Source organism: Orycteropus afer, unplaced genomic scaffold, assembly GCF_000298275.1.
Source record: "Orycteropus afer afer isolate SDZICR_OR568_19922 unplaced genomic scaffold, OryAfe1.0 scaffold00209, whole genome shotgun sequence".
Lineage (NCBI taxonomy): Eukaryota > Metazoa > Chordata > Mammalia > Tubulidentata > Orycteropodidae > Orycteropus > Orycteropus afer.
In genome coordinates, this window is record NW_006921796.1 from 1,889,821 (window position 1) to 1,914,964 (window position 25,144).

At 36.7% G+C, this 25,144-nt stretch overlaps 1 protein-coding gene across 1 annotated transcript in view; it reads left to right on the forward strand.

The window, feature by feature from the left end:
* The window catches only part of CRY1 (cryptochrome circadian regulator 1), a 105,494-nt gene that overhangs the window by 76,467 nt on the left and 3,883 nt on the right, over positions 1-25,144 (forward strand). Inside the window, exons 2-10 of the mRNA XM_007948230.2 lie at positions 1,222-1,330; positions 8,479-8,621; positions 13,935-14,119; positions 14,702-14,790; positions 15,362-15,502; positions 15,582-15,893; positions 20,030-20,181; positions 20,405-20,607; positions 20,710-20,805. Of these exons, the coding sequence (XP_007946421.1) occupies positions 1,222-1,330; positions 8,479-8,621; positions 13,935-14,119; positions 14,702-14,790; positions 15,362-15,502; positions 15,582-15,893; positions 20,030-20,181; positions 20,405-20,607; positions 20,710-20,805 (1,430 nt within the window). The remainder of the gene's footprint in view (positions 1-1,221; positions 1,331-8,478; positions 8,622-13,934; positions 14,120-14,701; positions 14,791-15,361; positions 15,503-15,581; positions 15,894-20,029; positions 20,182-20,404; positions 20,608-20,709; positions 20,806-25,144) is intronic.

Consider the following 25,144-nt stretch of genomic DNA (forward strand, 5'->3'; position numbering starts at 1 on the left):
TCAATTTTTTTCCCAATAGAATAAAGTTTTAGATTTTTTTTATGGTGATTTTTCTGTATGAACTTCAGTTCATTTTATCAAGTTTAAACTGGAGGTCAAGTTATTTAATAACTTCACTATTTTTCTGCATACAGTTGGGCTTTTGACTCCCCCAAAACTTAACTACTAATAACCTACTGTTGACCAGAAGCCTTACCAATAACATAAACAGTTGATTAACACAGTTTGTACCATACAGTTACTAGATTTTCACCCGAAGACATTGACACACGTATACAACAGATACGTTTATTCACTATACAGCATGATTATTTACTGTTCATTACTGTTCATTAAGTGGAAGTGGATCATCAAAAAGGGCTTCACCCTTGCCTTCACATTGAGTAGGCTGAGCAGAGGGAAGAAGAGGAGGCGTTGGTTGTGCTGTTTCAGGTGACAGAGGTAGCAGGGGTGGAGGAGGTGGAAGGGGAGGCAGGAGAGGTCAGGCAGGCACTCTGGGTGTAACTTAACAGAAATACATCATAATTTCTGTCTGACTTTTGCTTTCTCATTTCTCTAAAAATGTTTCTATACCATACCATTCCTTTTTCCACCATTTGCATTGCTTTTAGTGCCCATATCATAGATAAGTCTAGGTCACAAAAAAGAAAAAGCAGTTGAATAATCAGAATCCTCCTGCCAGCTTGTTTGTTGTCAGTTTGTTTTCTGACCCTGCTACTTCTGTGTCTTCTTCCTTATCGTCTGGCACTGGCTTGGAAACACTCATCTCCATCAAGTCATCTTCTTTTGATTCCTCTGGTGTGGTGTCTGTTAGCTCCTGGATTTCTCCAAGCTCCTTGTCTTGAAAAAAAAATCCACATATAAGTGGACTTAAGCAGTTCAGACTGTGTTGTTCAAGGGTCAGCTGTAACTTTAATGTTCAAAAAGTAAATTTTCGCCAACAGTCACTTATATTTAATGAAAACTTTTGATACTTAATTTAGAAAATATATTCAAATATTGGAAAACTGCACAGTAATTTTTTTCTTTTACATTTCTAAGTATGGCTTCTGGAAGCAGGAATTTATATTATATACAATAAAAATAAGATGATAAGAGGAAGATGATGGGTTAGAGGAAGATGATGGGTTACTGTTTCAACTTTTAGAAAGCCACAGTTCTACAATACTGTCTGTCTTCTAAATAAATATTTTAAGAATTTTCATATCTTATTTTCTCTAGATTTTTGCTTCAGTGTCTTGAGGATCTTGATGCCAATCTACGAAAATTAAACTCTCGTCTGTTTGTGATTCGTGGACAGCCAGCAGATGTGTTCCCTAGGCTTTTCAAGGTAATTTAAAAAATCTTTGCATAAAAATATTATTATTTTTTTGTCAGAGAAGATAACATATTTGGTAAATAAGGCATTTGCAGAGGTGGTAAATATTAGTATTTTTAACTAAAACACGGTAAAATAATTGTTTACAATGAAAAATGAAATCTATGTTTACTTTAACAATTAGTTCCCCCTTTTAGAAGCAACCAAATCCCACACAGTCTCTTGTGTATCCATTAGAAATATTCTTTGCATAAACAAAAATTTATATATGTGTGTATGTACACTGTCTCCTTTTCTTGAAACCAAATGGGTGCTCAGTGTGTATACCATTCTGTGCCTTGCTTTGTGCACATAACCATATATTTTGGAGATTGTTCCATATCAATGCAGGTAACTTCTTCAATCTTTTAAATGGCTCCATGGTAGTATTCCATCATGTAGATGTTCCATAATTTCTTTAACTAGCTTTCTATGGAACATCAGTTCTTTTTTTCTCCAGGCCTTTTGCTACTACAAATAATGCTGCCAGTACACATCCTTGACCACATATGTGTATCTTTGCCCACATGTGCCAATACATCTAAGGGATAATTCTTAGATGAGAACTCTCTGAGACAAAGGATTATAATGATTGACATGCTATACATAATAAAAAATAAAAAATTTTAGTTGTGTTGTTTTGCTTCTTCATTTGTTAGTATCTCAAAAGCTCCTAGTCTTATTTTCCCCTTTTTGGTGTTGAAAAAATTAGACCTAGATAGATAAAATGAGTTACCCAAGGTCATACAGCTACCTCATGGAAGTGCTCATGTCAGAAGTTGAGTGTCCTGACTGTCCTTTTATATCTATGCTTTCCTATTTACTGCCTGAGAATTCCTAAGTGTCTATCTGCTTTTTCTTGCAGTTGTTTTCAATCATCAAGTTGTCGTAATTGCAGTATTTCTGTTTCCATTGCAGAAAAGAACAGTTCCTTTTTTCCACTGCTTTAAAAGAAACCTTTAATGTTTAAGGTTTAGCTGATGTATCAGACTTGGCTAGTGAAAACTGATCTTTTATTGAAGTCTGTTCACTATTGCAGTTGCTTGTAGTCAGAATTTAATTTAGGTCCATGGAAGAATTCTAATTAGAAAGCATATCAGAAAGAGCGGCAACAGTTTATTAGCAACTCAGGAATTCAAGAGTGTGTGTGGATAAATCTAAATGCATTTGGTACAAGTAAATTGAATCCTAAAAGAACTTCAGTTGCTTTAAAAATAATGAACCATGTATTTACTTGTTTTTGAACAAATTTTTTCAAGCCAACAAGTCTTTTGTGCTTTTTTGTTTTGAGGTTTCTTCTTCCCAAAACATTATATTAATGGATCAAACTATCTTTTGCATTTTGAAAATGTTCTGTCTTGTTGGTTTGGCAGAGAGGCAAGAGTTTCCACATGGGCCATAAAATACAGATAGATACATAAGTATAAACACAACACACATGGATCATTTATTATTTGGTTCTGTATTTTCTTCAGCTACATATAATAATCTATATAAAACGCCATTCTATAAAAAATTCCTTTCAGATTTATATACTATGTCTAAAGCCATAGAAAGAGTTAATTCCTTTTTCATTATGCACCTAATCTTCACTTATTGACTATCTCATTATCAGACCTTTCATGTTTACAACAACAGTAAAAAATCTACTATCTAGCTATTTTGTGCCTTAATGATGTACATCTGGTAGTAATGAATGCCAAGATGTGAGAGTAACGCTGGCTGTGATGGTTAATGTTAAGTGTCAGCTTAGCTGGGCCCTGATTCTCAGTGGTTTGGAAGTTATATAGTGATGTCATTTGGCAGTTATGTAATGATGGAGTCCTCTATTTTGTGATCCGATGTGGTCGTCCTCCATTTTTTGTGTGCTGCCAATTTTCACATAACAACCTGGTCTTCTGAACCTAACTGTGCTGATAAGGGAGGAGTACTGGTCCATAGGGTTTCCAAGGCTGTCACATCTCTCTCTTGCAGAGGGGCTAGTGGATTTGAACCTTTTGGTTCATATCTGAGTGCTTAAGCACTGTGCCACCAGGGCTCTCACTAGCTCAGTAGATGCAGAAAAAGCATTTAATGAAATTCACTATTCATTCATGATTTTTAAGAATTTAGAAATAGAAAATTAGGAATAGAAAGAGGTTTCCTTAGTTTGTAAAAGATGTCTATAAAAAATGCAACATTACACTTAATGGTGAATCAGTGAATGTTTTCCACCTAAGATAAGAGAACAGAGCAAGGATATTCTGTTTTACCACTTACTGGAAGTCCTAGCCATTACAGTCAGGCAAGGAAAAAAGTTGATATTTAACAGACCTCCCCCCGTAATATTCTCTATCATAGCTTTTTCTCCCTAATAATACCTATTATTGGTATTATTAGTCTTCCTTAACAAGCTTCAGGAAGGCAGAGACCTAGCCATAGTATCTGACCCATAATGAGAATTCTAGTAAATATTTAGTATGTGAATGAATAAATTTGCTGTTTAGGGATCTTTTTCCTCCCTAACTTTTTGTTATTTCTTGTGGAGAACATTTACTAATTTAACCCCAGGGAAGAAGAAGTGAATTATCTTGTTTTGGTAAATTTAGGAGAACGAGCTGGACATGCATAGCTCAGGCTGTTCTTTTTCCCTTCAGTTGCCAAGAGCACATACTTTGCTTTCTTCCTCCATGTCATAATTTCTTATATAGGCAGGTCCAGATTGCAGGGCAGACACTACCTATCATTGGTAGTCAAGTCTGTTAAACTCAGGGGTAGGATGTTAGCAAGTTCACCTGCCCTTAAACCTGGCATATTTTCTCCAGTTTGACTTTAGTAGTAATGTGGTTTATATTTTGATTTTTAGCTCTCTGACCTACGTGTCTAATACTCAGTTGTATCTAAATTCAAGAAGGGAAAAGAGGAGCAAGTAGTATTTATGGACTGTTAAGCTCTAGCATTTACTGTCTAAACACTAAAAATTTGCATGTTGAGAAATCATAAAGTGATACACTACTATTTAGGAAAAAGTTTTGTAACCAGGAAAGGATTGCTACCTTTAAAATATGAGGAGCTCTTACAAATCCATGAGGGATTAGAAGATCAAGTAAACATAAGCTGCATCTCACAAAAGAAGAAATACACAAACAACAGTAAAAATAATCTACCACCCATGTCAGTGTGTCATACTGTGGAGACTTACATGTTGCTATGATGCTGGAAGTTATGCCACCAGTATTTCAAATATGAGTGAAGTCACTCATAATGGACAGGTATCAAGGGAGGAAAAAAGACTAGGAAGGAAAGCCTGGTGGTCTGCTTCAAAAAATACCCAATAAAAATCTTACAGATCACAACAGAACATTGTCCAACTCACTTGCTTTAGACACTTCATCAGGAAGGATTAATTGCTAGATGAGGACTTCATGTTTGATGAAGTAGAGTGCCAGTGAGAGTGTGGGAAACCCTCCACGAGTTGGTTGACACCATAACCACAAGTGGGCTTGAACATAACCTACAGTTAAGATGAGGCAGAACCAGGCAATGTTTTATTCGGTTTTTTTCCCCCTAAATTTTACTTATTTTGTTGTTGAAAGTTTTGTTCTTTTTATATATAAGGTCTACATAAGTCAGAGTCATTGCAACAGCAGCTAATAACAACAAGTGAAAATAATAGCTGTCGTTTATTGAGGGCTTACTATGTACTAGGCTTTGTCCTAAGCACTTCACATGCATTATTCTCTCATTTACTCCTTAAGCAACCCGATAACCTAATACTATTTTTTTTTTCCTTTACTTTTTACTGTACAAATGCTTAATATTGTGTTAGACACTCTTCTAAGCACTTTATCCCCAGTTTATAGGTTAGGAAAACAGGCATGGAGAGTTTAGCAACTTGCTTAAAATAGTTGAGCCAGTCTTTGAACTCAAGTCTGACTTTAAAAATCATTAAAAAAAGAACAACCAAAAAAAACAGGCTTATTGATCTGATAGAGACTGGTGGAAACTCTGAGACTATGGCCCTTAGTCACCCTTCAAGCCCAGAATTGAACTGAGCCCCAGAGCTCATCTTTCAGCCAGTAGGTGTATGGGGTGAACAGTGACACCAGGGAGGTATGCACTTATTAGAACAGTTAACCACGTGAGATCGGCAGCATTTACCCAGGGATAAAGCTCAGATGGCAGGAATGGATAGGACAGAGGGGCAAATGGAAATGGTAAACACAGAAGGAAGTGGGAAGAGTGCTGTTGCATTGTTGGAACTGCATTCAGTATCCCAAAACGAAACATGTATGAGTAGTTGAATGGAAAACCAGTTTGCTTTGTAAACTGTTACTCAAATCATGATGAAAAGTTAAAAAAGAAAGAATTTTGGCTAAAGAGAAAAAAAAAATGATGTATGACTTTAGATTCTGCTCTACATTGCCTCACTATAAAACAAAGAAATATAATACTTTCTCGTTTTAATTAATTTTTGAATTTAAGACATTTGCCTATACTAACAAACCTGAACAGTGCAGCAGTGCGCATAAAATAAAATAAAATCATCTTATTTACAGTTGCAAATTCTACTCCTCCAAGGTAACAGATATTAAGAGCTTGGTGTGCATTCAAGACTTTGAAGAAAGGAAAATTAAAACAATGAGATGCTTTTCTCCCAGTAGTTTAGCAGAGATTGAAAAACATTACTAATACGTATTACTGGAAAGAGTGTGTGAGGAGTAAGCACTCCAGTGTACTCCTGTTGGGGGTATAAATTGGTACAGTATATCTGGTGGAAAAATTGGCAGTGTCTCAATTTTAAATATGCTTATCTTTGACCTATGAATTGTTTTTCAAGGAATTATTTCTAGGAAATAATAGGACAAATGCCCCAAAATGTTAAGATGTATTTATGAAGACATACAATGCAAGGTTTATAATAGCTTTTTAAAAAAAAAGAAAAAATGGGTAAATCCACCCCCAGGGATCAACTTTCAGCTGAAAATAGGTCTATAAAGTGAATAATAACACCTGTGAAGAATGTATTCCTCAGAACAGTCAACCATATGAGACCAGAAGGGCGGTACCTACCCAGTAACAAAGCCCAGAAGGCAGGAAGGGACAGGAAAGAAAGACAGATGGTAAGGGGGAACCCAGTGGAGGAAACAGGAAGAGTGATGCTGCATTCAGGGGATTTGCCACCAGTGTCACAAAACAAAATGTGTATAAATCATTGAATGCAAAACACACACACACACACACACAAACTCACTGCTGTTGAGTTGAATCTGAGTCCTAGTGACCTCTCCTTGGGTTTCCGAGGTGATATCTTTATGTACGTAGATTGCCCAGTCTTCCTTCTCAGGAGTGGCTGTCGTGGGTTTGAACCACTAGCCTTCTGGTTAGCAGTCAAATGCCTTAGGCACTATGCCACCAGAGCTCCATATATACAAATGTATGTGTGTATGTATGTATGACATGACCTAAAACTTCCAACAGCTGGATACATTTTACCTATTTGATGTGTTTTCTCCTCACAGGAAACACTTGTAAAAATTTAAAATGTAGGCATTGTTCAAATGACAACATGGCTTTTTCCCTAAAATGATTATTCTTAAAAACAATCTCATTAAAACACCCAAAATTGTAAATTCAAAACTTTACATATTCTGTTTTCTAACTCAGTATATCTCAGTACACATCTTTTTCTCTGCTTTAATGTTTTTGTTTTACATCTGCTTTATAAAATGGAAGCTTTGGTGGCATAGTGCCTAAGGCATTTGACTGCTAACCAGAAGGCTGGCGGTTCAAACTCACCAGCCGCTCCTTGGAAGGAAGATTGTGTAATCTATTTCCATAGAGATACTGCCTCAAAAATCCAAGGAGGGGTCACTGTGAGTCGAATTGGCATTATGAAGCCCTGTGGCTAATAATGATAAGCTCTGCTGCCATGTAATTGTTGAGTCTTTTGATGATTTCATCATTGCTTATGCCTCTTAGAATTTCCAAATTTCACTTCCCCATAAAAATCTGATCATGTCAGCCTTCAGTCAGTATACTTGACTGAGTGGAAAATATTGTTTGTTTTCATGTACTATCTGTGGCCTACCTCGATTCATTACACGTACATTATCAAAGCAGATTTCTGTTTGTCATTAAATGTTACATCTTTTTCTCTTTCAGTGGCTACTGTGAAACTTTAAGAAATGACTCTTTATTGGAATTTTTAAAATATTCTCCAACACATTAATAGAATACCAATTTAGCCTTCTTCCTTAGCCTATTACATAATGCCAAAAAGAAAAGTTTACTAATGGGATCACCCCCCCCCCAAAAAAAAAAAAAATGGGAACAGCTTTTATCCAAGCTATGGGGGTTTAGAGAATTTACAAGTGATTGTGTGAGTGTTTGTGTGTGTGTGTAAGATATGAAAGTAGATTTTAGAATTTAAAAAACTTCACTACGTCCTTGGAAAATTGCTTAATTCCTTTAGTTACAGTCTCATTAAAATCAGTTTGAAGAGAGGATATATGTGAAGAACATAAGAGTGTAGCACCTGGCACTCAGTAAATAGCTGCTAGGATGGTTATTGTCTCCAGATTTTCCTGTTAACATTGTTTTGACCCTCAGAAATAATACTAGTTTATATCTTCAGCAAAGCAGCTTAAACCATATCACCTGTCAAAAGTTTGTTAAAGACCAGGTTTTACAGGTACCAGCCACATAAATTCAGGTTTTAATTGTCTGTAAACCTGGGCAAATCCCTACATTTTTAAAGAAAATTATCTGTAAAGTCGAGATATACCAACCAACATATTAGACTCTGAGAGCTGTTTTAAGGATCAAATGAGATAACGTCTGTGTAAATAATTTGAGAAAGGTAAAGTCTTATACAAATACAGTCAGTATAGGAAACTGCTAAAAGCATATTGCTAGATTTTCTGATGCCTAGCATAATGTCCGAATGTTGTCGGTATACATTTGTATATACATATGTTGAATTGATACATTATATATTTTATTCCTACATATTTAGTTTAATTTATGTATCATCAATGATGTAGATTTTGAGTTTTCTACTTTTTTCCATTCTTTGTTGTGATAGAAGAAATAATAATAATTAAAATTTGTATACTTTTGTTCCCATACTCTTATTTTAGGAATGGGACATTACAAAACTTTCAATTGAGTATGATTCTGAGCCCTTTGGAAAGGAACGAGATGCAGCAATTAAGAAACTGGCTACAGAAGCTGGCGTAGAAGTCATTGTACGAATTTCACATACGTTATATGACCTAGACAAGTAAGTTTTAGCATTTGGGACTTAAGTTTGTAAAATGGAAATAACAATATATACATCTTAAGAGTTGTGGGAAAATTAAAGGAACATATGTCAAATGCTTAACATTTTATTTAGCTGCTCTGAGTTTTATTCAACCAGTGACATGCATCACACCAAAATTACAGGCGCACTGCAAAGGATATAAATACTCAGCATTTCATTCTCAAAACTCATGTTTGAGTATCAAAAGATTGTCATTGACTGTTCTAACAGCCTACTGTGATCTTGCCTTTTTGGCTCATAGCATTATTAGTTTTATTGTTTATATGTATACCTTTTCTCCATACCAAGACTTTAAATCCAGGTGTAAATTGTATATAATTCTGCTTTGTGTAACTATAGTCCTTTGAACATTGGCATAATACCATATTTCCCAAAGTGTAGTCTTTGAAACACCAGTGCCTGGTGATGCTTAATCCAACAAAGATTTTGTGGTCAAATTTAACTTTAGGAAGTTTCACATACTGTGAGTGAGTTTGGAAAGTTCATAAAGTTTGTTAACTTATTAATCCCTTTAGCGTACAATCATTCTTGCTAATGCTAAAATCTCATAATTCATATACCTATTAAATTATTTTACTTTTTTATTTATATTCATACTTGAAGTTGAGAAAGCTAATTTTATAAGGAACATGACAAACTAATTTTATTCTACTTTCTCAGGTATCAAAAAGTCACAGTATGATTAAGGCAAGGGTCTTACCTGATATTAAGCTAGAAATCATATGTTGTTATTATTAGGTGCTACTGAATCAATTCAGACTCATAGCGACCCTATGTACAAAAGAACAAAACACTGCCCTGTCCTCTGCCATCCTTACATCTTTGTTGTGCTTGAATCCATCGTGTGGGAGCTAGTGTGTCAGTCCATTTTGTTGAGGTTTGTTCTGGTTACCTGGTGCCACTCTGACAGGAATATACCACAAATGGCATGGCTTGAGAAACAGGAGTTTATTCTCTTACAGTTTAGAAGGCTAGAAGTCCAAGTTCAAAGTGCCAGGCTCTAGGGCCTGTGTGAAAGCCCCTCAACTTTGGGCTTCAGCTCTGCCTCTTGCTCCCAGCCCACTAAAGCTAGAGGCATCTCTTCACTCAGGCAGCTACTGGCTGCTGAGGCTAACAAGCCCAAGGTCAACAAATAAAATGGCACAGTCCCAATGTTCCCAAACACACGGCAGGCCATAGATTCAAGTCCATTGAAAGTCCCAAGGTTGGTGGAGCATGGCAGGCTGCTGAACAATGACACGGCTACATGCAGGGTAGATGGGGCAATTTACTTCCGTAGTGATACTGCCTCGGAAACCCAAGGAGGGGGCGCTATGAGTCGGGTCCGACTTGACAGCACATAACAACAACAACAACATACAGATTGAATAAATATGGTGAAAGGAAACAACCCTGACACACACCCTTCCTGACTTTAAACTGTGCAGTATTCCCTAGTTGTATTCAAATGACAGCCTCTTGGTCTATTTGTAAGTTCCTTGTGAGCACAATTAATTAATTGTTCTGGCATTCCCATTCTTCTCAATGTTATCCATAATTTGTTGTGATCCACACAGTCAAATACCTTTGCATAGTCAGTGAAACACAGATAAACATCTTTCTGGTATTCTTTGCTTTCAGCCAAGATCCATCTGACATCAGCAGTGATATCCTTCATTTCATGTTCTCTTCTGAATCCAGCTTAAATTTCTGGAAGCTCCTTGTCAGTATATTACTGCAACCATTTTTTAATTATCTACAGCCAAATTTTACTTGCATGTGATGTTAACAATATTATTTGATAATTTCCACATTCTGTTGAATCACCTTTCTTTGGAATGGGTACAAATAAGGATCTCTTCCAGTTGTTTGGCTAGGTAACTGTCTTCCGAATTTCCTAGCATAGACGAGTAAGCACCTCCAGAGCTACATTCATTTGTTGAAACATCTCAGTGGGTATTGTGTCAATTCCTGGAGCCTTGTTTCTTACCAGTTGCTTCAGTGCAGCTTGGACTTCTTCCTTCAATACCATTGGCTCTTGATCATATGCTGCCTTCTGAAATGCTTAATTGTTGACCAGTTCTTTTTGGTACACTGACTCTTCTTTTTATCTTCTTTTGATTTTCCTGCATCGTCCAATATTTTGCCTATAGAATCCTTCAGTATTGCAATCCAAGGCTTAAATTTCTCCTTCATTTCCTTCAGCTTGAGAAGTACTGAGCATGTTCTTCCCTTTTGGTTTTCTGACTCCATTTCTTTGCACATTTCATTATAATACTTTACTTTGTCTTCTTTACCCTTGAAATCTTCTATTCAGCTTTTTTATTTCAATATTTCTTCCTTTTCCTTTAGCTACTCTCCATTCAAGAGCAAGTTTCGGAGTACCTGTTCTGACATCCATTTTGTCTTTTCTTCCTTTCTTGTCTTTTTAATCATCTTTTGCTTTTTTTATGTGTTGTGATGTTCTTAATGTCATCCCACAACTCCTCTGGTCTTCGATCACTCGTGCTCAGTGTGTCAAATCTATCAGATGGTTCAGATGGCCTCTAAATTCAGGTGGAATATACTCAAGGTCCTATTTTGGCTCTCATGGACTTGTATTGATTTTCTTCAGCTTCAACTAGAACTGGACTATGAGCAATTGATGGTCTATTCCGTAGTCAGCTCCTGGCCTTGTTTTGACTAAAGATACTGAGCTTCTCCATTGTCTCTTTCCACAGATACAGTTGATTTGATTTCTGTGTATCCCATCTGACGAGGTCCACATGTATAGTTGTCATTTATGTTGTTGAAAAAAGGTATTTGCAATGAATATAATTTGCCTTGCAGAATTCTATCATGTGCTCTTCAGTGTCATTTCTATCACCATGGCCATCTTTTCCAACTGCTGATGATTCTTCTTTGTTTCTAACTTTCACATTCCAGTCACCAGTAATCATCAATATACCTTGATTGCATGTTTGGTCAATTTCAGACTGTAGAAGTTGGTAAAAAAAAAAAAAAAAGAGTCTTTAGTTTCTTCATCTTTTGCTTTGATGGTTGGTGCATAAATTTGAATAAAAGTAGTAGTAACTGGTATTCCTTGTAGGCATATGGGTATTATCCTATCACTGACAGCATTGTACTTCAGGACAGATCTTGAAATGTTCTTTTTGATGCTGAATGAGATATCATTCCTCTTCAGTTTGTCATTCTCGGCATAGTGGATTCTCGGCATATGATTGTCTGATTCAAAATGGCCAATTACCAGTTCATTTCAGCTCTCTATTGCCTAGGATATCAACCTTTATGTATTCCGTTTCCTTTTTGACAACTTCCAGTTTTCCTAGATTCATATTTCATATATTCCACATTTCAATTAGTAGTGAATGTTTGCAACTGTTTCTTCCCATTTTGAATTCTGCCCATCAGCAAATGAAAGTCCCCAAAACTTTACTCCATCCATGTCATTGAGGTTGACTCTACTTTGAGGAGGCAGCTCTTCTGCAGTTGTATTTTGAGTGCCTTCTGACTTGAGGAGGTCATCTTCCAGAACTATGTCAGACAGTGTTTCACTCTTCATAAAGTTTTCCAGTAATATATCAATCATACAGCATTTTACTGCTATCCATAGAGTTTTCAGTGGCCAGTTCTTTTGGAAGTGGATGGCCCCTTCCTTCTTCTGAGTCTGTCTTAGTCTGGAAGCTCCACTGAAACCTGTCCACCCTGGGTGACCCTGCTGGTATTTGAAATACTGGTGGCATAGCCTCCAGCCTCACATCAACACACATGCCACCACAGTATGACAAACTGACAGATGAGCAGTGGAGAAATCGTATATCCTTTGACAATAAATTTGTCTTCTAGTTTAGCAGTTTGCTTACTTTTAGGGAGCTGATACACAGGACGTGAGCAGTTGATTGTAAGATGAAGACTCAGTAATACGCACAAAATTAATGTTTACTGAATTGGCTTTGAATATTTACTAGATAAAATCCATAAAAGTGTAACATACAGAAAATATTTGTTCCTAAGGTTCTCATTTTGTTACTATGTTAGACAATTATCATTGTCCTCAATAGTGTCATTGTAGTATTATTGCAATCAGCAAATTTCATTATGACCCTGTGTATATAAACTCAAAATATCACACCAAAGCAAAAGTCAGTAAAGGCAGAGAAAATAGCTTTTATGGTAATATCCATTATGTGACCTTTTCCAAGTTAGTTAACACTCACAGTAGGATTTGATTTCCTCATCTGTAAAATGAAGAAGTTGGATTTTATCAGTAATTTTATGTTACGGCCAAATGCTACCAAATGTCCTTAGTGAAGAAAAATAGTTATTCCAAAATAGCATCTAATCCAAACTGCCATTGGCAAGGCTAATTTATTCTTTTGAAATATGGATTAATTGAGGAAATTAGTGATTATTAATAAACATAAAAAGTGCTTAAACCATAGGAGTTGAACATTTACCTGAGGTAGATACACTCCTTGGAGAGAACAATCATGGGAGAAAGAAGGGCTCCTTATGCACAGGGGGAAAGCTCAGGGGGCAGGAGTGCATGGAGGGATGGATACAGGGAAGAGGTAACTATCAGGAGGAAGTGGGAGGGGAGCTGTTGCATGGTGATAAATTGTGGTCATTGTCATGAGACAAAGTGTATGTGAACTGCTGTATGGAAAGTGAATTTGCTGTAAATTTTCACCCAAATCACAATTTAAAAAAAAACAACTGCATGTAAATCTACAATATATCAAAAAAAAAAAAGTGCTTTAAATTAAATAACTTAAAATTTGTCCAAAGTATGTAACATAAAATACATTTGCTGACATCTCCAATGAAGTCATACACACAATTGAAAATAGCAAGTGATGTCACTGTATTAATGTAGAGTCTTAACTAATGAGACTTGCTAATTGCTCCTTAGTATAGTTTTGGCCTGGTTTTGTTTTTTATTGATGATTGTGAGGTTCTCTGAACTGGATTGTAATGTATTTTTTACGTAGCCATATATATAATATGTGTTCTGTGTTTAGGCAAATTTAAACACTTTTTTGTTTTTTAAAGGTTTTAGTATTTGCATACTGTATGTTTTTCATGTGTGGCAGATGTTTAGAAAATAAAGATAATGATTTTTAGACTCCTTAACCATTCTGCCCCAATTTCCTGGTCATATAAGATGCTAACATTCTCTTCGAAGTTTTAAGTGATTAGTTTTATGTTCTGATTTTAAGCCTTTCAGAGTTTATCAACCAAAATATATTGTTATTTTTTATTCTAACTGCATTTTACTAATTCTTATAATAGGATCATAGAACTCAATGGTGGACAGCCACCTCTAACCTATAAAAGATTCCAGACTCTAATCAGCAAAATGGAACCGCTAGAGATACCAGTAGAGACAATTACTTCAGAAGTGACAGAAAAGTGCACAACTCCTCTATCTGATGACCATGATGAGAAATATGGAGTCCCTTCACTGGAAGAACTAGGTGAGTGGTGGTGGTGGTGGTGGTATGTGCCATTGAGTCAGACTTGACTCATAGCGACCCCTCCTTGGGTTTCCAAGGTGGTATCACTATGGAAGTAGATTGCCCAACCTTCCTTCCAAGGAGTGGCTGGTGGGTTTGAACCGCCAGCCTTCTGGCATGCTGCCAGAGCTCCTTAGGTGAGTATAAGCCGTAATAAATGTGGAACTTTTGTTAATAAATCACAAATCCCACTTCTCATTCAGCCATGTAAAGTATAAGTAAATACTAAAAGAAGAAAGAAAAAATTTTATTGAAACTCTTAAACTAAGAAGCGATAAATATATTTATTATTCATGTATTCTCTCTTTATCACTTTTAAGATGTAGGTCCTATATAATAGCAGAGATCATGTCAAATACTCTATTTATGAGAGCCTTTCCAGTGCCCTCAACTAATTTTTATGCTACTTCCATAGTTTTCCTGCTATAATTGCAGTTAAGTAAAAATTATTTTAGTTTCAGAATGAGTTCTTATGGCATAATGCCTCAGGCATTTGAGTGCTAACCAGAAGGTTGACAGTTCAGAATTTTTTTTTCCCCCCAGGTTTTGATACAGATGGCTTACCCTCTGCAGTGTGGCCAGGTGGAGAAACTGAAGCACTTACACGTTTGGAAAGGCATTTGGAAAGAAAAGTAAGACAATACAAAGAATATAGCCATATTTATATGTCTAAACTGACATTTTGAAAATAATATTTCACTGTGTTTAAAAAGATAAAAACCAGACTGTTGAAGAAAGAAGACTGAGGGAAATAGTTAAAACGACACAAACTTAATTGTTTGAGCAATATTATCTGCTCATTTAAATACTCCTCACCATCCTCTTCTGATTATTTCCCCATACTACCTCTTTTTTTCTACCTGTGTTGGTGGGATCTGATGACCATAACTTTGAAGCTAGGATAGGAGTTCTCTTTCACCTTCACCTTATTGTACTTAAGAGTATCAAAGAGACAGGCTGAAGGTGCTCTCAGCCTTGTGTTAGAAATTTGAAAGTAACTTGTTTCACGTGAGGATGGCTGAAATTAAAAAAAATACTTTCTTTTGTCCTTTCTTATTTTTTATTAAAACATATCATCTGTACCTTGAATATTAAGATTTTATTCCCCAAGAGTAACTTTAAAAACAAATCTCAAATTTGACTACTCTTTTAAAATGGCAAAGACATTTAGATAATGTAATTCTTTATGTATGTTTTCACCAGGCTTGGGTGGCAAACTTTGAAAGACCTCGAATGAATGCAAATTCCCTGCTTGCAAGCCCTACTGGACTCAGTCCTTACCTCCGATTTGGTTGTTTGTCATGTCGACTATTTTACTTCAAACTAACAGATCTCTACAAAAAGGTATTATCTAAAACTGGAGCCTAGTTTTCAAAATACTTTTTAATCAATTGCCTGATAATACTTTGTTTTTTGCTCTTAGGTAAAGAAAAACAGTTCCCCTCCCCTTTCTCTTTATGGGCAGCTATTATGGCGTGAATTTTTCTATACAGCAGCAACAAATAATCCACGCTTTGATAAAATGGAAGGAAACCCTATCTGTGTTCAGATTCCTTGGGATAAGAATCCTGAGGCTTTAGCCAAATGGGCAGAAGGCCGGACAGGTTTTCCATGGATTGATGCCATTATGACACAACTTCGTCAAGAGGGTTGGATTCACCATTTAGCCAGACATGCAGTTGCTTGCTTTCTGACACGAGGTGACCTGTGGATTAGTTGGGAAGAAGGAATGAAGGTAAGTGTTCTTCTAACTAATGTAGCATCACCTTATTTTGAAAGAATTCTACCCTATTAAAACAAATCTTAGAAGTTGTCTATTGTGTAGATTCATTTATAGTCTAGTTTTTCAGTGGAAAAAGCATTTAATTCCCATACTTTTAGAGAGCATGAAGGTACAGTCAGATGGAAAAATGGTGAAACTGGACTTAATGGATAGATACAGGTGATCATTTCTGTCATCAAAAAAGATTCACCCAAGATAAAAGACATCCAGATTGGTAAGGAAGAAGTGAAAGTAATCTCTGTTTACAGATGATATGATCCTATACATAGAAAATCCCAGAGACTCAGCAAGAAAACTACTGGAGCTTAATAGAAAGATTTGACACTTAATAGAAGTGGCAGGATACAAGATCAACACAGAAAAATCAATCAGATTCCTCTACACCAACAAAGAGAACCTCTGCAGAGGAGATAAGGAAAAAAATACCATCTACAAATAGCTATCAAAAAGATAAAATGCTTAGGAATAAACCTAACCAGAGATACAAAAGATGTATACAAAGAAAACTACAAAACTCTACTACAAGAAACCAAAAGAGGCCTATATAAATGGAAGAAGAAACCATGCTTTCATGGGTAGAAAGACTTAACATTGTAAAAATGTCAATACTGCCCAAAGCGATTTATAGGTAAAATTCAGTTCCAATCCAGAATCCATCAGCATTCCTTAAAGAGATGGGAAAACCAGTCACCAACTTTATACGAATAGGAAAAAGATTCCATATAAGCAAAGCACTACTGAAAAAGAACAACAAGGTAGGAGGCCTCAAGCCTCCTATAATCTCAAAGCATACAATACAACCATACTAGTCAAAACAGCCTGATACTGGTACAAGGACAGACACATAGACAAATGGAACAGAATTGGGAACTCAGAAGTAAATCATCCACCTATGGAACGGCTGGTCTTTGAAAATAGGCCAAAATCCATTAAATGGGAAGATACACTCTCTTTAACAAATGGTGCTGGCCTAACTGGGTATCTATTTGCAGAAAAAGGAAACAAGATCCATACCTCACATCATATCCAAAGCTAACTTAAGATCAAAAACCTAAGTATAAATCCTAAAACTAAAAGGTCATCAAAGGAAAAATAGGGACAAACTTAGGGGCCTAATTTATGGCATAAATAGACTATCAAACGTAACCAAAATTATGCAAACATCAGAAGAGAAACTAGATGGCTGGGATCTCCTAAAAATTAAACACTTATGCACATCAAAAGATTTCTCCAGAGTAAGAAGAGAAACTACAGATTGGGAAATAATATTTGGCAATGACATATCTGACAAGGGACCAATCTCTAAAATTTATAGAAATCTCTTAACACCTCAACAAAAAAAGACAATCCAGCTAAAAAATGAAAAGACTTGAACAGACACTTCACCAAAGAAGACATCCAAATGGTCAACAAACACATGAAATGCTCACAGTTATTAATCATTGGAGAAATGTAAGTCAAAACGACGAGATACCATCTCACCCCAGCAATAATACCAAAATTCAGTAAGACACAAAACAAATGCTGGCGTGGGTATGGAGAAACTGGAACTCTCATATGCTGCTGGTGGGACTGTAAAACGGAACAGTCACTGGAAAATGGTGTGGTACTTCCTTAAAAACTTGGAAATCCCACTTGATCTAGCCATCCCACTACTAGATATATATCCTAGAGAAATAAGAGCTGTGGCATGAATAGACATGCACACTCATGTTCATCACAGTATTATTCATAGTACCAAAGAAATGAAAACAACCTGAGTGCCCACCAACGGATGAATGGATGAACAAACTATGGTACAGACACACAATAGAATACCGTGCAATGTTAAAGAATAACGGAGAGTCCACAAAATACCTCATAACGTGGGTGAACCTAGAAGACATTATGCTGAGTGAAATGTCAATCACAAAAGGAAAATATTATATGAGACCACTTTTTGTTTTATAAAAAGTCTGGGAAAATCAGACTAGAGAATAGATGCATAATTATTTGGGTGAAGGAAAAGCCATATATGTTCAAGGGGGTGATCATGACAATATCACTAAGGCAAAGGAAGACACAGAGAGGTGCACAAGAGTTAAAGACAACAAAGGTAAATACTATTACATACACAATCCTGCAATAACAAACAATAATCTTTGAGTGGATACAGAGACATGCACATTGAACAGGTGTGGGTAGGGGAACGAGACTTCACCCACAACTATATATAGGTTTGGCAGAGGATATTTCTACATATGTATTTGCATGTTATAAATATATCCATATATATAGTACAGCAAATGGGGCAAAGTTATGAAAACATCTTAGCTATAACCACATACCTTGCATGAGTCACTGGGCTTGGGGGCTTAGGGCCACAGTCTAGGAGGACAGCTAAGTCAGTCGGTTGCATAACATAGTTCGCAAAGACAATGTTCTACACCCTCCTGGGGTGAATAACAACTGTGGTCTTAAAAGCTAGTGAGCTGCCATCTCGGATACAACTAGAGGTCGCTCCCCATCCGGAGGAAAGAAGAGTAAAGAAAATCAAAGACCCAAGGAAACAATTAGTCCAAAGGTCTAATGGACGATGTGAACCACAGCTTCCACTACCCTGAGACCAGAAGAACTAGATGGTGCCCGGCTCCCTGTACTGACTCTATTCGGGGCCACAGAAGGTCCTGGAGAGAATGGGAGAAAAATGTACAACAAAATTCAAAATCATACCAGACCAGACTTACTGGTCTGATACAGAGACTGGTGAAGGCCCTGAGGCTGTGGCCCTTAGACACCCTTCAAATCCTTGCCCAGGGATCACCTTGCAGCCAAACAACAGACAGGCCTACAAAGTGGATAGTAACGCGCATGAGTCCTTAAAACAGTCATCCGTACAAGTCTAAAAGACAGTGTTTGCCCAGAAACAGAGCTCAGAAGGCAGGAAGGGATAGGAAAGGAGGACAGATGGAAAATGGGAACCCAGGAAAGAAGGGAGAAGAGTACTGTTACATTGAGGGAATTGCAGCTGATGTCACAAGACAAAATGTGTATACATTGTTGATTGGGAAACTAATTTACTCTATGAACTTTCACCCAAACCATAATTTTAAAAAAAAAGTTCTTAGAAATAGTGAATTTTTATGACAAATTTCAAATATTTACCTCTCTTCACCATCATAGCCTTTTAGGAACATTTCTGTAGTTCAAGGATCCCTGATGGCACAGTGGTTAAGTCAGTCGGCTGCTAACTGAAAGGTCAGCAGTTTGAACCCACCGGCTGCTTTGTGGAAGAAAGATGTGGCAGTCTGTTTACATGAAGTTTACAGCCTTGGAAACCCTATGGGGCTGTTTCCTCTCCTGTAGGGTTGCTGTGAGTCAAAATTGACTTGATAGCAACAGTTTTGGTGTTTTGGTTTTAAAGTGAAGCATATTTCATTCTGTGACATCATCTTATGGTTATATATAATATGACTCATGTATATGTGTCACTTTCTTGGCTATATTATTACTTTTCCCTATCTTAGGACCGTTTCTTGATTCTATGATATTTTGCATCTCTTATATTTCCTAGTACAAAGTAGTACATGAAGTAAATGTATAGCACACTTTTTTAAAAATCATTTATTTTAATTCTCTTTTCCCTTTTGGATCCAAATTTAAATATATGACACAAGTAAATTTGTAAAGGTCTTTTGTATATTGTGTGTTTCCTTTTTGTAGGTCAATGGACCAAACGTTTTCATTGGTTATTTACTTGGTAGCATTTTTGCTTTCTAGAAAGTGTTTTATTGCTTTTTTTCTTTTTTTAATCTCCTTCTCATCTATTTAAATTGGTGACTTGAGTAATTATTTTACCTTTCCCTTCTTCCTCTTATAACACTGTGCAATGGTTAGAAACGTCAGTTTTATTCAGAAATCTTCTCATGTTACAAATAGGCTTCTTACAGAATTTTGTGCAACAGGACATAGACAAGGAAACTATTAATAGAATGTTTAACAATTTTGTATTTAATTTTCTTTGCCTTGATTTGACCTACCATGACCAGGAAAATGCTTGCTTTGAAATTTTATGTGTGCAAACTAATTGACTACTGTTACTTTTGAAGGTATTTGAAGAATTACTGCTTGATGCAGATTGGAGCATAAATGCTGGAAGTTGGATGTGGCTGTCTTGTAGTTCCTTCTTCCAGCAGTTTTTTCACTGCTACTGTCCTGTTGGATTTGGTAGGAGAACAGATCCCAATGGAGACTATATCAGGTAAATAAGGGTGATAGTACTCAGTTTGGAATAGCTAATCCAGGAAGAGCTTTCATGTTTAAAGCAAAAGTCTTCCCCCCTCATGATGGGGACAGTAGAGATGAAGAGAAGGGTAAATAGATCACTTAAATGACATCAATTTGATTTTGGTTGTGCATAGTTAATAGTTTATCATTTGCTTACAGTGCATTTTAATAATGATTTTTCTTCCTTCTCCTAAAAGGCGTTATTTGCCTGTCCTGAGAGGCTTCCCTGCAAAGTATATCTATGATCCCTGGAATGCCCCAGAAGGTATCCAGAAGGTAGCCAAATGTTTGATAGGAATCAATTATCCTAAACCAATGGTGAACCATGCTGAGGCCAGCCGTTTGAATATTGAAAGGATGAAACAGATCTATCAGCAACTTTCACGATACAGAGGGCTTGGTATGTCAGTAACTGTCTTTAATTTGTTTCTTTGGCAGCTGGTATGTATGTATCCTTGAATTTTATCTGATCATAATTTAATAGAAAATTTTTTCCCTTTAGGTCTTCTTGCATCAGTGCCTTCTAATCCTAATGGGAATGGAGGTCTCATGAGCTACTCTCCTGGAGAAAATGTCCCAGGATGTAGCAGCAGTGCGAGTAAGTGAAAAGGACATTTCTGCCCTTATTACACAAATGATTCATAATCGGATATATTATTTATTGGCTTCACTGTAGTATGTTTTAAAAAATCTGTCTTTAAAATTAATATACTATGTTTCTTATACACATGCTTACCGGTACACATGTAGACACATACATCCTATCACTCCATTTTTGACGTTTTAGAGATGAAAAGCATCATTCATTACATGTAGTAGAATTTACATCACATTAAAGATCTTAGAAACTGAACAAAGAAAGCAAATTTTTAAAGGATAAAATGAAATTCACATTTCCAATTTTCAGAATATTCATTCGTTTCTACTCTCTTTAGGTACATATCAGCTATAAGATAATTAGTTAAGAAGGCTAGTGGCCCTGATGGAAATGGGCAAAAGATCAGTCATACACATGTTTATGACCTCTAGTCATTCTGCATTTGAGTTTTTTCTCACAAAGTCTGCTCCGTGATGGTTTTGTGTAACAGGTACTTAGTTACCACATAAATTCTTAGTGCATGTGTTATTACTAAGAATGTAGTATATTTTAGAAGTTCAAATCATTATATCAGTTTTCAAAGGCTCTAAGCAAAAATAGCATGAGGCTAATTAATTTGATTAGAAACAAGGCAGCATTTGAGGAATGATTATTAAAGTCAGATGTTCTAAATTGGTATTAAGAAAAAAACCTTTTAAACAATTGAATCTTAAGATTATTAGTGGTTACCAGGGATAGGTTTGTGGGGCATTGAGTTTATGCTGATGGTGGTGGAATATTTTGGAAAAGGATAGCAGTAATGGTGGCACAACATGAAAAATGTCATCAGTGTCCCTGGGCTGTACATGTGCAAGTTATGTTATAAATGTCTTTGTGTGTATGGTTTCACCACAATAAAAGTTTTTTAAAAAATAAACTAAAAAATTGAATCTTGTTATATTCAGAAATATCCTGCATTCTTATAAGAACATACGTTTTATCCTCCAAGAATTAGCTTAGGGAGAAAGGAACAAGAGCACTCACATTTAGCTGTCTTTGTTGGGCTAGGGCCTGGAAGATTTCACAGTCTGTGTTTATAGTACTTTCTTACAATCACTTTTTCACATTTTGCAGTAACCTTCTGGGGAGGTGATAGTGGAATTAAATAAGCCTGTTCAGGTCAAGTGACTTAACCAAAGTCCCCCAGTTAGTATGGAGTTGAGCTAACATACAGATCCAGGTCTAACTAACCTCAAAGATCATACGCTGCCCTTGTGTCACTGAGCCTCCTCTGCAAACATAACTAACTCCTCTACTTCAGAAATGTTCCTCAGTGTCCCCTGTATTATTTCAAATTTTTTAATTTAATTATTCTGAAATAATTATTTCATTATTTTAGTCAAATTTCCTGTTAAGTCCACAGACTACCTTGTCAGCCCATACTGGAGTGGGGCAGACAGGAGCTCTGTGCAGCACTAAGGTGACAGGCAGGTAGCAGAGTGCCTGGCTGATGGGCAAGGATAGCACTTGCTACTGCATAGTTCTTTCTGTTCCATGTCCTTTATTTGGAGTATCAGAGCTCAGGAGCTCTGCTGGTATGTGGTTAAGGCATTTGGCTGATAACCAAAAGGTCAGTGGTTCACACCCACTCTACAGAAGATGAGGCAGTCTGCTTCCGTAAAGATTTACAGCGTTGGAAACCCAGTGGAGGTCACTGAGAGTTGGAATTGCTTGATGACAGTGAGTTGAGTTCCAATTCATGCCGACCCCATGTATGCAGGGTAGAACGTGCTCGATGGGGTTTTCATTGGCTGAGTTTTCAGTGGATCACCAGTCCTGTCTCCTGAGGGCTCTCTGGGTGGACTCAAACCACCCACATTACGGTTAACAGCCAGGGTTGCACCACCCACAGAGTCTGAAATCTACCAGACAACCTAGCAGTTCTATTCCTGGGTATCTGCCCCAAAGAAATGAAAACATACATTTACCCAAAGACTTGTACGTGAATGTTCATTGCAGTTTATTCATAAAATGTGGAAACTATCCATGTATGTTTAAGCTGGTGAATAAATAAGCAAAATGGTATAGTAATGCAATGAGATATTACTGAATTACAAAAAGAAACGAGGTAACTAATGCTACAACATAGGGTGAACTTCAGAAACATTATACTAAATTAAAGAAGCCAGATATAAAAGACCACATGCTGCATGATTCTATTTGAATGAAATGTCCAGAAAGGGCAAATCTTTAGAGAAAAAGTAGGTTTAGGAGAAAAGTGGCCTGAGTGTTGCGGTAGGAAAGGGACTGAATGCAAATTCACATGAGGGATCTTTTGAGGGTGAGGGAAATGTTCTATAACTTGATTGTGTTGATGTTTGCACAACTTTGTAAATTTACTAAAAACCATTAAATTGTACACTGAAAATGGGTGAATTTTATGGTTTATAAATTACAACAAAGCTGTATTAAAAATGCCTATTTACTATAGAGAATTTAGAAAACTCAAAAAATAGAAAAGAGGGAAAAAAAACAGAAATCACTCATAATTCCATCCAATAGAGACCAGAACCAAATCAAATCCGCTGCCAGTAACAGATTGCCTAATCTTTCACCTGCAGAGCAGCTGGTGATTTCAAACCAAGGACCTTTTGATTAGCAACCCAATGCTTTAACCACAGTGCCTCCTGCACTCCTTCCAATAGAGACAGTAACTATTAAAATTTTGATACATTTTCTTTTGTTATATTTTCCCTCCACAGTAAGTTTTAAGTCAGAATTATATAAAGAAAAATCAGTTTAGTGCTGTTAACAGCATTGCATGAGGGAAAGGTGATTCAAATGAACTTTTTGACCTTACAGAACTTTAATTTTCAACAACAAAAAAATAGTTTTTTAAGACTTACTTTCACTTTCACTCTGTTGTTGTTAGGGGCCATCAAGTTTGTTGCAACTCATAGCCACACAGTGTATGACAGCATGAAAGCCTGCTGGTCCTGTGCTAGCCTCACAATCCTTGCTATTCCTGAGTCCATCGTTGCAGCCCCTTAGTCCATCTTGTTAAGTGCCTTCCAATTTTTCTCTGATCCTCTGCTTTACCAAGTATGATAACTGTCTCCAGGGAATGGTCCCTTCTGACAATATGACCAAAGTAGGTGAGGTGAAGTCTGACCATTCTCACTTCCAAGGAGCATTCCACCTGCACTTCTTCCAGGACAGATTTGTTCATTTTTCTGGCAGTCCATAATACTTCCAGTATTCTTCACTAACACCACAACTCAAAAGCATCAGCACTTCTTTGGTCTTCCTTATTCATTGTCCAGCTTCCACATGCATATGAGGCTATTGAAAATACCATAGCTTGGGTTAGGCACACCTTAGTCTTCAAAGAGACATCTTTGCTGTTCACTTGAAAGAGGTCTTTTGCAGCAGATTTGCTCAGTGGAATAGGTTGTCTGATGTCTTGACTGCTACTTCCATTGGTATTGATTGTAGAACCAAATAATAGGAAATCTTTGACAACTTCAATCTTTTCTCCCTTTATCGTGATGCTGCTTTTTGGTCCAGTTGTGAGGATTTTTGTTTTCTTTATGTTGAGTTGTAATCCATACTGCAGACTGTAGTCTTCAATCTTCATCAGTAAGTGCTTCAAGTCATCCTCACTTTCAGCAAGCAAAATTATATCTTCTGTATATCGCAGGTTGTTAATGGTCTTCCGACAATCCTGATGCCACGTTCTTCTTCACAGAGTCTAGCTTCTTGGATTATTTGCTCAGTACACACATTGAATAAGTATGGTGAAAGGATACAATCCTGACAGACACCCTTCCTGATTTTAAACCATGCAGTATCCCCTTGTTCGAATGACAGCCTCCTGGTCTATGTACAGGTTCCTCATGAGCACAATCAAGTGTTCTGGAATTCCCATTCTTTGCAGTGTTATCCATAATTTGTTATGACCCACAAAGTGAAATGCTTTTGCATAGTCAATAAAACATAAGTAAACATCTTTCTGGTATTTGCTTTCAGCCAGGATCCATCTGACATAAGCAATGATATCCCTCATTCCATGTCCTTTTCTGAATCCAGCTTACATTTCTGGCTTCTCTGTCAGTAATACTGCTACATCCGTTTTTGAATTATCTTCAGCAGAGTTTTACTTGTGTGTGATATTAATGATACTGTTCAATAATTCCCCATTCCTTGGAATGGGTACAGATAAGGCTGTCTTCCAGTCAGTTGGTGAGGTAACTGTCTTCCAAATTTCTTGGCATAGCTGACTGAGTGCCTGCAGCCCAGCATCCGTCTGTTGAAACATCTCAATGAGTATTCCATCAATACCTGGAGCCTTTTTTTTTTT